Source organism: Vicugna pacos, chromosome 34 (assembly GCF_048564905.1).
Source record: "Vicugna pacos chromosome 34, VicPac4, whole genome shotgun sequence".
NCBI classification, from domain to species: Eukaryota; Metazoa; Chordata; class Mammalia; order Artiodactyla; family Camelidae; genus Vicugna; species Vicugna pacos.
This window is the reverse complement of record NC_133020.1, coordinates 1363577-1380894: the sequence shown is the minus strand read 5'-3', so window position 1 is coordinate 1380894 and position 17318 is coordinate 1363577. Positions and strand designations below refer to the sequence as shown.

Below are 17318 nucleotides of genomic sequence, written 5' to 3'. Positions count from 1 at the left end.
TCACTTTTGATCTAAAGATGAAAACTCCCTGTGCTCTGAGCAGGTAATAATGTTAAATATGTGCATATAAACTGCTTTCTATGGTCTAAATGAGAATAACACATTGCTAAGAGAGAATAGGTACACAGTTAGCTGTATTTTCAAGCTCCCTAGGTCCTTTCTAATAAGCTTGCATGCTCCTAATTGCTAAAGTCCAAAATTAGTTAATGATTTGTTACCTAAGTATGTTTAAAATATTCTTACTTAAAAATAATTACAAATTAATATATGCTCATTGCAAAGGGGTAAAAAAAGATGTAACTTTACAGAAGAGAAACCTGAAAAACACTAACCTCCCCCAGGTGACCAAGGTGACCATCAGCAGTGCCCAATCATGTCGTACCCTTGATAGGATGTGCTGAGAATGGTGCTTTATCTCTGTGGTCTGCCTCCCCAACCCAATAACCTGAATCTAATCATGAGAAAAATTTATGACAAATTCCGGTAAAGGGACATTCTACAAAATACCTGGCCAGTACTCTTCAAAACTGCCAATGTTGTCAAAAAAGAAATTTTGAGAAAGTGTCACAGCCCCGAAAGACTAAGACATGACAACTAAATGTAATGTGGTATCCTAGATGGAATTAAAAAAAAAAAAAGGACATTAGGTAAAAACTAAGGAAACCTGGATAAAGTATGGACGTTAGTTAGCACTGTATCCACACTAGTTCATCAGCTGTGAGACACGTACCATGCTACTGCAAAGCGTTAATAACAAGAGAAACGGGGTGTGGGGAGTATGGGAACGCTGCACTAGCTTCCCCAATCCTTCTGCACATCTGCAACTGTTTCAAAAAGTAAAATCCTTTCAAAAATGTTAATAATATCCCCCTACCACTTTCGTTTTCACCTTCCTAAAATAACCAACGTTAGCCATCTGGCGCTATAGCATTCCGAAAGTTTGGAAGACCAAATGGATTTCCCATGAAGGGAAATTTTTCTAGATTTAGATAAGCTTATACTTTTGTTTTACAACTTTGTTTAGCATCAGTGTCAAGTATGAATCCAATTTCTTGTTTGTTTTAAATAAAGATGTTAGGGATACAGTATCGGCTGAACTGTGTCCGTTCCTCCACCCTGTCCAAATGCGTATGTTAAAGCCCTGATCTCGGTCCCTGGGAATGTGACTGCGTTTGGAGGCGGGGCCTTTTAAATTAGTAATGAAGGCATAATGAGGTCATACAGATGAGCCCTTATCCAGTATGACTGGTGTCCTTGTAAGAAGAGCAGATGAAGACAAAGATCGTCACAGGAGGAAGACCGCTTGGAGACCCAGGGAGGAAGCAGCCACCTGTAAACCAAAGAGAAGCGGACTCCGAAGCAACCAGCTATTCTGACACCTTTATCTCAGACTTGCAGCTTTCACAACTCCGGGGAGTAAGTTTCTGCTGTTTAAGCCGCCAAGTCTGTGGCACTAGGCTACGGCAGCCCTAGCAAACTAGAGAACAAACCCAGTGCCCTTTAACCACCACCGGAGACCCAGGAGGTCCCGCGGACAAGGCAAAGCAACCACGGACCTCAGCTTGGTGCTATGTCTGTCTGTTCGGCTCAAGCGCTAATAAACTAATAAATCTCCTAAGTAACCCTAAAAGGTAGAACGATTTAATACACTTTTATATAAATGATTACTGCATCTTTCTTTATTCAATTTGCTTATTTTTTTTAAATTCAGCAATACTTAAGGTCTAACTTCATGTCACAGCACTCCATAATACTTCATCATGAAAGATATTTGGATAATGCCCAATATTTGCTATTACAGCACAGCTACCTTCTTGTCCCCTTGTCCCTGCTATCTGGGGACTGTTTCTTTAAGGTAAGTATCTAAAGATAGAACTGCAGCGTCATACGTGCATATTTAGTTTTACTAAATTATTTCCAAAAAGACTGACTAATAAAACATCATACAAATTTACCAGTTCTGACAATTTTGGAGAAATATTGCTGTATTTTAATCTTGATCTGATGGGGAAATGATAGGTTGTTTCAATTTACATTTCCGTGATTAGTAAGATAAAATGGTTCTGGCTAAATTCTCAATTTGTAGCTAAATGCAAATCCATTCAGAAATTGAAATGATTCCAACTTTTTACTGCTCCTTAATCATAAGAATAAAAATTAATTTTGACATGCTATGATCCACAGACACCAATGTTTCTCTTCATTTTTCCATTGCTTACTGAAGCTGCCTTCAATATATTTTCCATTTATATTCCATTGATGAGGAATGTGTGATCATATTTTGTATTTTATAGTTTATTTTTACTTTTTAAAATTATTCATTGGCATCAAAGCTTGAGGAAAAGAGAAAAATACATAATTAATGTGTTTCTTAATTATTAACTCATTTTAAAATGGAGGAATAAATATTACAACAATGGCTTTATAATCTTCATGTATTTTCAGTTCCACTTACATTAGATTTTCCTGGACATTTTAACTCAATTAACTTCTTTCACAATCTAACTTCTACCCAGTTGGAGCCAAAGCCAAGACATAAGGAAACTGCTGGACAATGTGGGTTAGAAGAAAGGAGAGAAGTAGTTTTCAGTCTATGACTGAAATGCTCCCATTTTTAGGTTCTTTGACCCAGTTTCAACTTGTGTGTAGTGGGGGGAGGGGGAGTTCCCACACCGCTAACAGTTCTCTGGACACCAACTGCATGTTCTTTCCACTCCGTTCTGCCGCCTACCCACCCACAGGTAGCATCAGATTCTTCTCTGACCAACCAGCTACCGACTGGAGGGTCCCACAACCCCTTCTTTGGGTTTGATTAATTTGCCAGAGCAGCTTACAGAACTCAGGAAACTCATTTATTTATCAGTTTATTACAAAAAGATAAAAAGATATATTATAAAAGGATTACCAGTTTATTACAAAAGGATATAACTGAGAACAGCCAGACGGAAGAGATGCACGGGAAAAGGGCATAGAGTTTCCATGCCCTCTGAAAGCATGATGTCCTCAAATGTCTGCATGTTCAACGCAGAAGTGCTCAAACCCCATCCTTTTGGTGTGTTATGGAGGCTTCATTACACTGGCATGATTGAGTAAATAACTGACCACTGGTGACTGATTCAACCTCCCGCCCCTGAAGATTATCAGTAGCAGGGGTGGGAAGGAAAATTCCAGACCTCTAATCACATGGTTGATTCTGCTGGAAGCCAGTCCCTCTCCTTAGGTTGAGTCCAAAAGTCACCTCATCAACCTAACAGGACGCTTTTATGACTCTCATCACTAAGGAAATTCCAAGGGTTCTGGGAGCTGTGAGTCAGGAACTGTGGACAAAGGCTATACATATACACACAATATCACACCTCCCTTCTCACTAATGTGGGTCATAAAATATTTCATTCAAGTCAAGTCACTTTTGAAAGTGAAAGGCTGTACTATAAACCATACAAGGGTAGTGGGAACAGACTGTCGCAGTCTGGCAACTCAGACAAATGGTCAACTTACCTCTTTAAGACTGACATCTTCCCAGGTCACCCCTTAGCCATCTGGGTTCAAATCCAAACTTTGCATGGCATTTCTCAGTGTCTTTGTGATTTGACACCTGACTATTGATCCAATGCCATTCTTCTGCCACTCTCCTTCCCCTGACCACTAATTACTCTCTCATGATTTTGTTCAGGCTGTTTCAAGCAGCTCCAGTGCATTTTCTCCTCTCATCTGGCTGCCTGGCAAATCTACATTCATGCTTCAATAACTAGACCGAGTAACACCTCTCCTCTGAAGCTCTCCCGTTCTCCTTTGTTCTAAGGGCTTTTAAAGCACACCCACTACCATAGCACGAGTGCTGTAATGACTCATTGGCCTAAAAGCCTTTATCCCAAATGTTGGACACATGATGTGTTTCAAAATTATTATTATTTGCTTTTGGCTATCAGAAAGGTAGTAGGGTACACATTATCGAGGGTAACATCTAGTAACCAAATACATTAATATATCTGTAATAAAATGTACGGATTAGTCACACTGAATCTGAAACTGAAACTGTAGGCAGCTTAATGCCAAACCAATGTAGGTAAGGTGCTGGTGCCAAACTGGATAATTTACAACATAATTTTCAGTTTCCAGAGGTTTGGAGGTTTCATAATTGGGGATAAGGAATTGTGGATGTTTACATATTTTGCTCTCCAAATGCTCTCATCCTACCAATACACTCACTCCCTTTATTCCTTTTTATTTTTAGTGTCCAGTGTGTATCACATGTTCAAAAATATTTATGGAGCTACTGAATACATACTTTGGGAATTATCTGAAAAGATATGCAAATGCCTGTGAATTTCAAAGTGGCTGGATAACTAAAAATTGAGTGATATGAAGGAAATATGCAAAAATCCTTATTCTAGGAAAATGGTATAATATAACATACTGTGGAATCATTCAGACCTGGGTTCAAATGTCAACTCCACCACTGTGTGATTTTGGGCAAATTGTTTGGACTTTAATAACAGTCTCAGTAAAATAGGGGAATGTTTATTTCATCAGAATGTTGTGGGGTTTATATAGAAAATGTATGTAAATTATTTAGCATCATAATTTGCATAATAAGTACAACAATGGGTTGCCACTATTATCAATGATCTTTTTTTTCTTTAAACAAGAGTACCTAGGGGAAAAGAGGCGTGGGTATGGATTGAGTATGGATTGAACGGTGATTCACAGATCACTAAGAAGAAAAGCATCTTCTACTGCTGTATGGCATTGAAAGGAATTAATTTGTTTATAATGGAGACCAAATTTCTAAGTAAATGTTAATGTTTCAGGAAGCTAATAAATACCATTCTATTTTCCTACCCATTTGTGCTCAGAACAACTGAGAGACACAGGTAGCAATTAAAATACCAGGAAACATCAGCTTAGGTCTATCAGAAAGTGAACTTGCCAACACATCACCTTGAATTAACTGTGGACTTGCCCGTACAGTCACAGGCCTGGCTGGACAACCATCAGCGCTCCCCATGGGCACCTGATCCTGTAAGGTTTACTATAATGAAGAGTAGAGAATATTTCTTTCCTGAGGGTATCAAGCTTATGCCTCAAAAAAGGAAGAAATAGATAAGTCATTTCTTAGAGATGGGGTGGGCCAAGATTCCATGATTATTCCTCTCTTGTAGCTCCTTCCATCTAGAAATGCAAAGTAAGGGAGAAAGGGATTTCCCTACAACAGCAAAAAGTAAAAGAACTTCTATTAATTAGAATCTTACCCAGAAAAATAAAATTAAAATTATAAAAACAAGCTTACTGTATTACATAGTTCTACATTGCTTATTACTTCAATCATGACTAATTATTTACAAATATTTAAAAAAAAAAACCAAGAGTTTAATTCTTAGGTCTTTATGATTATTTTTTTCAACAAAATTTGTTTACTAAGAATCTGACTATCAAAAGATGAAGGGAGGATCTGTGAGATCAAAATTCATCAAAGTGTCTAAAATGATTTTTTTATGATTATGATTCAACATTTAACTGTGACATTGGGGATGGTATGAGTTTGGACTTAGTTCAAATTAAAATAAGTAGTCCCAGAAACATTTTTAAGTCAAGGTTTTGAAATGGTTGGATATATATTTCAGAAATATTCTGGCTAGGCAGAAGAGTGGAGGCCAGATTAGAAAAGGAAAAGTAGTTAACAGATTATGGTAGTCATTTGTATGAGATCACAGTGGCTCTGAACAAGGGTTGCTGAAATGAGAAAAATAATAGATTCTGGAGATACCTGGGAAATTAAAAGTCCTAGGGAAGAAGTATAAAGATTGAAGGACAAGAACAGGACTCACTGGGAGATGAACAGGATTGAAGGAAGGAAGACCAGGACTTCACCTTTAGCTGAACTGGGGTGGGAGCACTTGTGTTCACACAAGCAGAAATTCTGAATAAGGTGTTGGTCACACATGACTGCCACTCAAGATAAAACTGGAGGAATTTCTCAAATAGTAGAATCTGAACCCATGAAAGAGAAGATTAAAAACTCCTCCAGAGAACCCTGAGTGTACCAATACTGAAAGACAGAGAACTTGAAGGAACAAAGAACACACACTGAAGACTGAGAAAGAGCAGATGTATGAAAAAAATGAGATCACCGTGTTTTCATAGAAGTCTGGAGAAGAATATTTTTAAGAAGTGGTAAGCAGTATAAAAAGTTAAAATAAGTTTAATTAAAGCAAGAGTTGACAAGTAACCATTAACTTGAACAAGTAGGTCATTAGTGAATTCGACGAGACTAGTGAAGCAGAGGCTGTGTTAACCAGATTGATGCCATTTAATGGATAAATAGGAGTAAGGAATTGGAGTCTGTGAATGAAGATAGTTCCTTTAGGAACGGAGGAAGGAGACAGCACTAGAGCAGCCCATGAAATTGATGGAGGTGTTTTTATTAGTATGTGCAATATATTTTAGCATATTTCAAAATTTATGGAATGGAGTGAGTAGCCAAGAGATAGGAAATTAAGCAGAGTGAATAATTAATTGTAATGTCTCATAAAAGGTGACAATGGATGGATTCTGAAGCAAAGGTGAGCAGATTGGATCACTTCTTTCCTTGTAGGAAAGAGATGGTTCTGGAATCAGGTAAGTTTATAGGTATAGGCTGGAAGTCAAGTGAATTCTTGTTTATAATGTTCTCTACAAAGTGCGAGTTAGGAGCAACAGCCACTTATTTTGGGATCTGTGGGAATAATCTGAAATATTTAATAGAGTGGGAAAAGTTTGAACTTTGGAGAACAGGAGAACACTGAATAGGAAAAACATGGGATGTCTGGTCAGAATTGAGGGTTCTTTTGAAAATTGGAGACTAAGAATGATTCCGGTCTTCTTGGTTTTAAAATCTCCTAAATATTCAGTTTCTCTGGTGTATGAGCAGAGAAGATTGATTTATCCATGAATGAGAACCCCCTACCCTCTCAGGCGAATGTGATAAAACTCAAAAGAAAGTGATTGCAAGGATGAAATGATGTATGCTAAGCACGACACCGTATTTATTGACAGGGAATTCACAAGGAAGTAGAAAAGTGCATGAAGTTTCCCAATGAGAAAGAGAAAAGCACAGCAGGTTTGGGCTGGAGATTGGGATACCTGAATTTATACTTCTAACACAGCACTGTTGACAAGTGTTTGGGCATGACCATAAAAGCCAAGGTAAGGGAGAGAGGAGGAGAAGGCCACTGGAGGAAAGGGGCTAGCCACTGGGGAGCCAGGGTGATGAATATGCATTGATTGCCTTCTCCACTAAGACTTCGAAGTTACCCACTGTAATAAGCAAACTGGAGGAACAGGATCTCTCTAGCACAGACTTTCAATGTCTCTGGATAATTAAAAAGAATCCATTATATGCCATTCATTGAGCGATATCTCAGTAAGAATCACAGTTCATGAAATTGACAAAAATTAGATTACATTAAAAAATAATCAGGTTTAAAATTGCTCAAACTCTGATTTCATCACACACATTGGCATATATGAATAATTGTTTCCACCACTATCTATAGACATCTGTCTGTCTGACTGACTTGATAGCTCTGACCCATTTTTAGCTATAAAGATGTCACTCTTACCATGTCTTAGTATCTCAAAGAAGTGACATAGTTCTGAAAAAACTAAAAAGACCACTTTCATCAGAAAACAGTAAGCCAAAAAAATGCCAATTCCTCAGAAACTTTTAGCAAAATAGAACTTTGCTGAAGTATATGATTAGATCGTAACATTTGCGTGGTCTTGATCACCATGGATTGTACATTCTGTTAGGTCTAATTACCTATTACCCATGCAGATAACGATGCAGGAGAGAACAGACCAATTGGTGTGCTTTCAATTCTAATTCCTGCTGCCTTACTTGATAATCCTGTGTCTTTTCTATATCACTTTTTAAAATTTTAGAATTCTAGTTCTTTAATTTTTTCAAATGTACCAAAAAGTTATTTCTCAACTAATCTGAAATTATAATTCAGTTCATGTATATGCCAAGCCTTTTGTTTCTTTGGTTGTTTCTCCATTGCTGCCTGAGGACAGATCACGTTTATGGCAACATTCTGTAGAGAGTGAGCAGTAATAAAACTCAGATCAGCACCTCTTATTCAAAGAAAGCTGAGGAAAACTGCCTCTAAAGTGAAAATTTTTAATTATCTTTGAAGTTAACTTATTCATACTATTCATACGGTGTTATTATAATAGGGCATAATTCTGACACCCATAACAAAAGACCAAAATAACAGCGAGTTACACATAAGGTATAAAATAAAAATTCTATGTGATAAGAAAGCATCAAGCCATAATTTCATTTGCAATATTTTTTTCCCTTTTTTTGTACCATATAAAATAATGGTGCACCTTATAATTAACAACATCTTAGATTCAATGAAATATGGTTATCAAGTATGGTACCAAACATGGTATTAAAATATCCAGGGAGAGGGTATAGCTCAAGTGGTAGAGCACCCACTTAGCATGCTTGAGGTCCTGGGTTCAATCCCCAGTACCTCCTCTAAAGATAAATCAAACTTAGTTACCTCCCCCAGCCAAAATAAAATAATTAAATAATACAATAATAAATGAAATATAAAGCTACTTAAATAAAAAAGAAATATCCAAATTTATTTTTAAAATCTTTATGTATATTCATAATTGAGTAATGAATTATAATCTGTGACTGTGTATTAATTCTACCTTTACATTAACTTGAACAGCTATGCACAACATTTAATTACTAGTACCAGGACATTTTAATGTCTGCCACAGTGGTTTTCACATGGTACAAGCTGAATAACTATTTGTTGAACAAAAGTATAATACTAAAACCACCTCTCACATTAACAACTCATACTGTAACATGTTTGAGATGATAATAGGCTTCTTAATGTTGTTTTGTCTGTGAGTATAAATCTGTGACTACTGAAACAGAACTAAGGAAATAATGGAGACTGAAGAGAAAACAACAGTCTTCATTGTTTAATTAAAATCACTCTGCAGTATGGACAAACTGATATTTACAAGGCTTTTAAAACTGACTGTAATGTTCTCTATTCAATAACAGAATGTTAAATTAAACAGTAGATCATAACACACTTCGGGATCCATCTGAATGAAAAGTAAAGGTTAGTTATCAGTTCCTTTTTCCTCTCACCACCACTTCTTGATAATGCTGCCTCCAGCTCTTGGGCCACCACAGCACCATCCCATGAAGGAGAGAGTGTGTGTGTGTATGTGTGTGTGTGTGCGCATGCATATACTGTGTTATATATTATACACATGTAATGTTACATTTTCTGATAGTCTACCTAAGCCATGTTTAATGTCAGCTCTTACAGCTTTAGTGGCCACTTAGGATAATTAAATTATGAGGGAAAAAAATTACCCTATTTAGATAATAAGCAGCAGCTATCTCTTCTGTCAGGGATTCAGTTTCTAAACTTGGTCAGTGTTGGGCATTCCACCAAAAGAGGAAATTGCTATTGTACAGGTTAGAAACAAACAAAATAATTTGTTGACCTTTAATAGTAACACTCCTCATTAGGAGGTTTATTTTCTTGGAAACATCCATACTATTAACACTTTGGGATCTTCGAACAAATGACTCTCAGCTCTTTTCCACAGTAGTATTTTGTCTCCAATGCCTCATAGTGTTGAATTTTAATAATAATATGGATTGCTAATTACATAACCTCGTCAAAATACAGTAGGAAAATAAAACGGATGAGATTTTACTAAATTATTTTTCTAATTTTAAATTATCAAAAACCAATTTAACTGATAATTGAGTTTTCATCATAGGCTTTTTAATGAATGTATAAAAAGAGCTATATTCTAATTACATGAGTTCAAAGTTGTACATTTCAAACACACCAAAATTGTTTACATGATGTTAAGGTTGGAACAAATCAATTATATTTGGCCAAGAATATGAGTAAACACTAGTGCACACTTAAGCACATATGCACGCATATACTCAAGTAAAGAAAATGAAAACATTGTATCTTATATTTGGATGACAGCAAGGCTCAAAAAAAAATTGGGGATTTAATCATAACACACACTGAAAAATCTAATTGCTACCTCCCAATATGCCACTAATTATAGTCAATAGCACAATAATAAAAAGCCTTTCTTTACAAACATTTGTTCCATTGCCCTTTACCACCATGAGTGTCTCCAGGATCTCTTATTATTCCTACTTTTTGTTGAGCCTAGGACAGGATCTAAGAAGCCCTGAGTTCTTATCCTAGCTAAATCACTAATGAGGTGTGATTTGAGGGGGAAGCTGCTAACTTCTCCTGCCTTAGTTTTCAAAACCGCAAACTGGTGATTTCTTGTTCTAACTGTAACGACTAACAGCAATTTGAATAATGATTATGATTATTTTTCCCATGCTACTTTCTACTTAAGCAAACTAACAAGGTTCCCTTTTACTATTGTAAATGGATGTATTAAACAGATATTCCCACTTTTCTAGAACTTTAATAAACTCAATACCTTTATTATGTAACATTTACAAATTTAGCCATGGATCATAGTCCTACCTGAACACACTCTGAGGAAAGTCAATGGACATCCATACCATGCTCAATTGCTTTTTCATGAGTATGTTGACCATTATATCCTACCTTTTAAATGCCTCAAGTGCTCTAATTTTTGCCATTATCAGAAAGCTAAATACCTGGTACGCATATCTACATAGGATACTGTACTGGACGCTGTAGACAAAGATACAAATATATACAATTTAGGTTCAGAATGAATTTGGAGATTATTAAATAGCACCCATTGCTATACAAATAAGTATACTGAGGCTCCTTGAGGATAAACACATTAATTAGTTATTCATTCTTTCATTCATTCAACAAATGTTTATTGAGATTCTTAAAGGAGCCACAGATTTTTCCAGGCACTGAAGATAAAACAGTAAATAAGCCACTGCCCTTAAAAAGTTTACAGTCTGTTGAATTAACATGTATGCCATTAGCAGAATAAAATGTAGATCAGAACACAATTATGTTTTCAAAGTATAGATTATTTCAATTGGCATTGGACATTTATTAAACATTTATGATAATGTTTATTTTCTGCCATAATCTTGTGCCAAAAAAATTTGTAAATGAATGCAGATGTATCCCAAATAATGACCTTTTTTTTTTCTTTCCATAAAAGAAAATCACAATGATGATTAGGTTTTAAAGAAAATGTGATCTGAATGAAATGGACAGCTATATACTTTGTATATTAAATCATTCTTGAAAGAATCAGATTTCAGAGATTCACAGTTCATATAAAGAGGAAATATAGGTCTCAACTTGTCTTAAGGAGGAGAAAGGTTAAGGCAAAAAAAAAAAAATCCTGTCAATACTGCCAAAATATTGACATCTCAGAATGAGGAATAATGAATGTTTGCTGATACCTGTGTGGCCTTTGAAGCCAAGGGAGTTGTCCATTTCCCTTTGAAGCAAATGAGACTAAGAATAATGTGCATTGATGAGCATATAAAAATGAGACTGGAAGTAGTAGGAACTGGACATTCTTCAGTGGAGTATCAATGTCTGGGAAGAAAAAACCCTCTAGGGCATATAGCTCTTCAGACGGGCTGAGAGTTTTGAATTCTTTGTGGTTCAACTATGGGTTTCAGACCTGTAAGTCTCAAGGAAAACTTTCTACTAAGTTTCTAAATTGTAATTCTTCATACAATCATTAGAATGTGTAAAACTCAGACACACAAAAAATGAAATTAATTATGTAATCATTTGCTTTATACTTGTAGGAAAAAAACCTATGAAGCCCCCTCCTCATTTTAAACAATTATGGTAGACTTACTCTCGGGGGAAATCATGATGTAATATTAAAATTTTTACTTAGCCATCTTTTTTCTTATTAGTCCAGTAACTTCAATGAAATTGTTTGCCATACACCTACCTGTCCCCACAGCTAAGAAACTGAAGAACATGTATCTGAATTTAGAAGAATGTGTTTAAGTTTTTATTTTAGAATTTTCAGCACCAAATTAAAAGTGTAAAAATGCAAATTTACAACATTGATGAATTAAAAGTTTATTTAAAATATTTAAATCATGGTTAGATCTATACAGCTGTGATGTGACTGTGAGCTTAGGTGGGTTTGATCAGCTGCATTTATGCGGTATGTCTTTCAATCACCATGGTTTCCGAAAACCTCATAAGCATCTGGATATGGAGCAGCAATTAAATTCTGACCGGAAATGAACTCAAATCCAGTTCAAAAACTATTATGTATATTGCATCACAGTACATTTAAGGCCAATTGCTTATTCTGTGTCTTCCCTAAGTATTCTAATACTAAATCATATTGTATGTTAATGACTTCATGGGTAGACTGTCTATTTAGGGGTAGAGGGAGAATCAGTGGTAGAATGACTGCAAAAATCTGATTTTCCAAAGAAATTCCATCTGATGAACTTTCTAGTGTGCTAGTAATGATGCCTTCAATAGTCTCTAATACACTATTCCAAAAGAGTAAATTAACTGGTGTTGTCATCTGCAGTTAAGCTTCATAAATTTTACTAAAGCAGAGGATCTGTCAATTTGCTTTTTTGATCCTCAAGACAGTAACACTACTGTAGCGGGACTTGAATTTGCTACCCATGGGCAACTACTGACATTGCATTTACAACTATTTACATAGTATTTGCATTGCATTAGGTTTTATAAGTAATCTAGAGATGATTTCAGGGATATGGGAGGATGTGGCTGCAGGTTATATGCAAACACCACACCACTGTATATAAGGAACTTGAACATCATGGATTTTGGTATCTGCAGGGGCTCCTGGAACAAATCCCCCATGGATATCAAGGGAGGACTGTACCTGACATTCTTTACCTCTACCCCTATGTGAAGGAATCTAAAAATATACACAATCTGCAAACCTGCAGCTGTCACCGCACCTTTGGGGTAACTGACACCATCTGGGCAGGCACTGCTGACAGACATTTAAAGTAAAAAAACCACTGTACCATTCAATGTCCATGTCCTCCTACACAACTATGTCTTTCTCATTAAACAAACAATGAGTAGAAGGACCACCTACCGGAAGTATGTTTATGTAGGGATCTTTAATAAAGGGCACAAGTGCATACGTTAGAAAAAAAATCTACTTTAAAGAACAAAGTGAGGCTGGGTGGCTAATTACTGTAAGTTAAGATTTGGTAACTAATCTTTAATCCATTTCATAGCTCTCTATTGGTATTGGGAGTTTATTTGCAGATTAGAGTATTTTACTTCCAATGATTGTACAAATTTACAAATAGAGAATGTAAGTCAATCTTATGCCTCTTTATATCTTAGACAATCTTGTAGAATGTCTTTTCTAGTGATAACCATTCAATAAATAGTCTTATATTAAATCAAATACCTTATTTGAATAGCATATATTTTCGCTTAAGGACGAAAAAATATCCATGTGATTGTTTTAGACTATTTTTTGCCCACTTTTTGTTCTCAAGGGGAAGTCCAAGAGGAATTAGGGCTACAACTACTTCTGCTTTTGACAAGCTCAGACAATTCATATATTGTTTGACCTTAAACTGCTAGTTGTGTATTGATAAAGATTTAGGAACTAGTATTTGGTTTCTAATCTTCACATTTTCTTCATTATCAGTCAATTCGAGACCCAGGAAATCACTTCTTGGTGTATGATCACGAAGGAGGGGGTATGGGGTGGAAATCAATACTTTTATCCACAGCATCAACTATTAAACAACCACATATAGGTCTTCAAACTTAAATACTCTCATTTCTTCCACCGCAGCTCTGTCTCTGAGTCTTATCTTTAGCGTGCGTATCATCAAAGGCATTTCAGAGGAGCTTATTCAATCATCACAAAGGACTTAAAGTTCTCACTATTTGGAGTGTTTACCTCATGCTTAGCAGCTATACACAAGACGTGTATACTCAGTGTTCACTCAGCCCCTTCCACGAATAGAGTTTCATAACTTCCTAGGAATGTAACACCCACTGAACAAATGGAAAAGCTCATTGTCTGCTGCGATTCACAAAAAGTTCTCAGCACATGTACTGCAGCAATTATGCATCATTCCACTCCAGGGCATCTTCTCCAGTTCTGCCAAATGCAGACAGAAGCTTCTCTTGGTTCCTGTTGCCATGATCAGAGGTTTTCCACAAGTGCAGATATTCCACCTAAATAATGGTATGTAAAAGCTAAGCCACACCGATTCCCCACCTCCATCCCCTCTCCCTTTGCCTTTGGTGGTGGCGGCGGCTGGGGGATCACTGACAGTGGGCTCCTCGCCTCCTTCCCAGCGCGCAGGCTTTTCCACCGTCGCGCTGCGCACTGAGCTAAGGTCCAGCTCTACTTGTTGCCCTGGCTACCCTTAACCCACCAAGGCCGCCGCGGTCCTAAAATGACACGAGAGCAAAGAGAAAGAAACAAGGCACTACAGAAGTAATGGCAACCTTCCAGCCCGATGACGAAAATCCGAAGCCAGTTTGTCCCCCGAAGCAACAAGTGACCTTCTCACAAGGGACTCCTAAACCACGCGGCCCGCAGCTCCCGAAATCCATCTCGCCCGCGTCCACAGCACAACAGGCTGCACAAATCGCCTCTCCCCCGAGCATGACCAAAACATTGGCTCTGATACGCCCCCCACCCTCTTTAAGAAAAATCTGTCACCTGAGACTTCTTTCCGCCTCCAGATTTCTGCTGGTCGTTGTGCTCTTGACCCCACTCAGGTTTTTGGCAAGTTTCCTGAAGGGGCAGAGAGGATGCCTGTGTGTTGGGATGTGTATGAGGGCGTGAATGGAAGGGATTTATAATCTCCTCCCTGTCTTCCCACTTAATTCTGTATCTGCGCTGAGCCTTATTTGTCGCCTCAAAAAAATGGAAGTAATCCCTGCTGTTGCACCAAAGGCATCACGAAGCCCTGGAAAATCATATATATTACATGAAGGAGCTCTGGCACTGGCACATGCTCCGCAGTTTGCGGTCGCGGGTTGCCCCTATCGGGATCCTTTCTGCTCTCGGGAACCAAGGCAGCCCCGTTTGCTTGGCGGTTCTTGGCGCCCAAGCACGTTTTCTCCGGCCCGGTCCCTTCCCCGGGACGAGCGAGGGCAGCTGGAGTCCGATGGCGAGCGGCCCCCGCGGGCAGCGCTCGGGGACCCGTCCCGGCGCCGCCGCCCGCGCTCGCCTCTCGGCTCCGGGAGGGAGATCGGAAGCGTGGGAGAGCGCGGGGAGAGGGGGGTGCGGGCGCCTGGGAGCGAGAGACGGTGCCGGCTGGCGAGGAGCGGACCACAGACGCGGAAGAAGCCCGGCAGCCGGCGACGAGGAGACAAAACCCAAACAGCACGCGCGCAAAGTCACCCGGCGCGGAGAAGGAAGGAGCGAGGTAGGACAGGAAGGCGCCGCATCGCAAAGATGCCCGGGCGCCGCGCGGCCGGCGCAGGACCCGGGAGCCCGGAGCCCACGCCAGTCCCGGGGGGCTGCGGGATCGCGAGCGGAGCCCTCCCCCCGGTTACCTGTGCTGCCGCCGCCCTGGCTGCCCCTGTCCGGGGGGAAGATGCTGGAGCACTTCTCCCACTCCACCTGGCCCGCGAAGCACAGCTCTGTGACGATGTGCAGCGCCTTCTGGCACAGGCTGCTCACTCCGTCCTCCTTATGGAAACTCATTGTTTGGCCTCGTTTACCCCCGGGAGCCGTCGTTTCCCCTTCGCGTCACCTCTAGGCTGGCCCTTCTGGCGCCCTAAGCCATATCCCGCCCGCGGGGGCTCGGGCCCGCCAGGGAGCGCGCGGCTAAGAGGCGGCAACTCTTAGGGGCCCCACGTTGGCCCCATGGCGGGAGCGGCGGGCTCGGGCGAAGGCGCAGAGGCTGGGGCAGGAGCGGCGCGAAGCGGCGGCGACGCGAGGTTTTCGGGAACTCTCTCGCCGTCCTAAGGAGCCAAAGCCAGCTGCAGAGAGAGACCCGGCGTGGAGTGCGGAGGGGAGGGGAGGACGTAGAAAAGCTAAAGCCCTCGACTCGCACAAGCGTTTGTGTTTCTGGCGGGTGCCTGGCAGCGGCGCGTCCAATCGCAGCCTGCGAGGGCCCGGTGACCCCCGGCGGGATGCGCGATCCCCCTTCTCGAGTTCGGGGTGGGGTGGGATTGGCACTGGGGGAGGGGGTTCTGGCGCGCCTGCTGGGCTCTCCTGCTGAGCCCCGGGGGTGCTCTCCTGGGAGCGCTGCGCGGCAGAGAAATCTCGATTTTTCTCCGTACTTTTCCCAGCATCCAGCATCCGTACCCGGTACCCCAGTCCCCTGATCCCCCCAAGGCCTACTGCAGATATGTGCTCCTGTCTGTGTTCTGTCCTGTTCCACTTTTCTGAAGTCATTCCAACTGAAAACAAGCCGGGGAAAAATTAAATTGAAGAAAATGAGTAATCAAACCAGACGTCTCTAAAAAGAAGAAAGACGTCCCTGGAAAGTATTTTTAAAATGATTTCTAACCATGATGGTTTAGAGACAGAATGTTTAACCGGAGAGATCTTTTCATTACTTGCAGTGAAATTCACCATAAGGTATACTTACTGTTTACCCAGTTTAGTTTTTCTTTATGCGTAAATAAAGTGAATAGGCAGATTTAAATGTATTGCCTTTCTGATTTTTTGTTGTTTGTTTATATTAACCTTAGGAGATCACAAAATGAAATGTTATTTTTATTAATGTTAAGTTAGGATTCTGTCCATTAATCTGCAACTGGCAATTGAAATAGCAATAACCTGACCCTTTTATCACCCTGTTTGTTGACTAGGGGAAAAAAAAAAAAAGCACAACCTCAAAGTTGAGAAGTATGTTTTATTTGGTGGACCTTCTGAAGCCTTCAAGCCCAGGAGACACAGGGACTGCTCTGAAGAGATAAGGGAGGAGCCAGAATACACAAAAGTTTTTGCAACAAAGACAAGGTAGTCAGAACATCAAAAGATTACTGTTAGTCAAAGAAAACTAGATATTCCAGGGTAAAGAACTTAGCGCTTTTCTGTGTATAGGAAGATGCAAGAGCCTGGGCTCATTGAAGCCATTCCTTGGATATGCACTTTAGCTATCTGGAGCAGTATTCTGTTTTTTCCCGTCCTGAGGCCCCTCTGGGTGCACTGGGGTGGCTGCAGCAGCTGAGGGGTTGGCAGCCCTTTGTCTCCATCCCGAGTTCCTTCAGGGCTCCCTTGGGGCGTCTGTAGTAGCTGGATGGCTGCAGCATCCTTGTTTACTGACATGGCAGGCAACATTTTTCACTCAGAACTCTTACAAGTGACTTAAATACTGAAAAAGA

At 39.7% G+C, this 17318-nt stretch overlaps 1 protein-coding gene across 1 annotated transcript in view; it reads right to left on the bottom strand.

The window, feature by feature from the left end:
- SYT10 (synaptotagmin 10) overlaps window positions 1–16016 on the bottom strand; it is a 58367-nt gene extending 42351 nt beyond the window's left edge. The window contains exon 1 of the mRNA XM_072954409.1: window positions 15537–16016. Coding sequence (XP_072810510.1) covers window positions 15537–15687 — 151 coding nt within the window. The 5' untranslated portion in view covers window positions 15688–16016. The remainder of the gene's footprint in view (window positions 1–15536) is intronic.
- Window positions 16017–17318: the final 1302 nt, after the last annotated feature.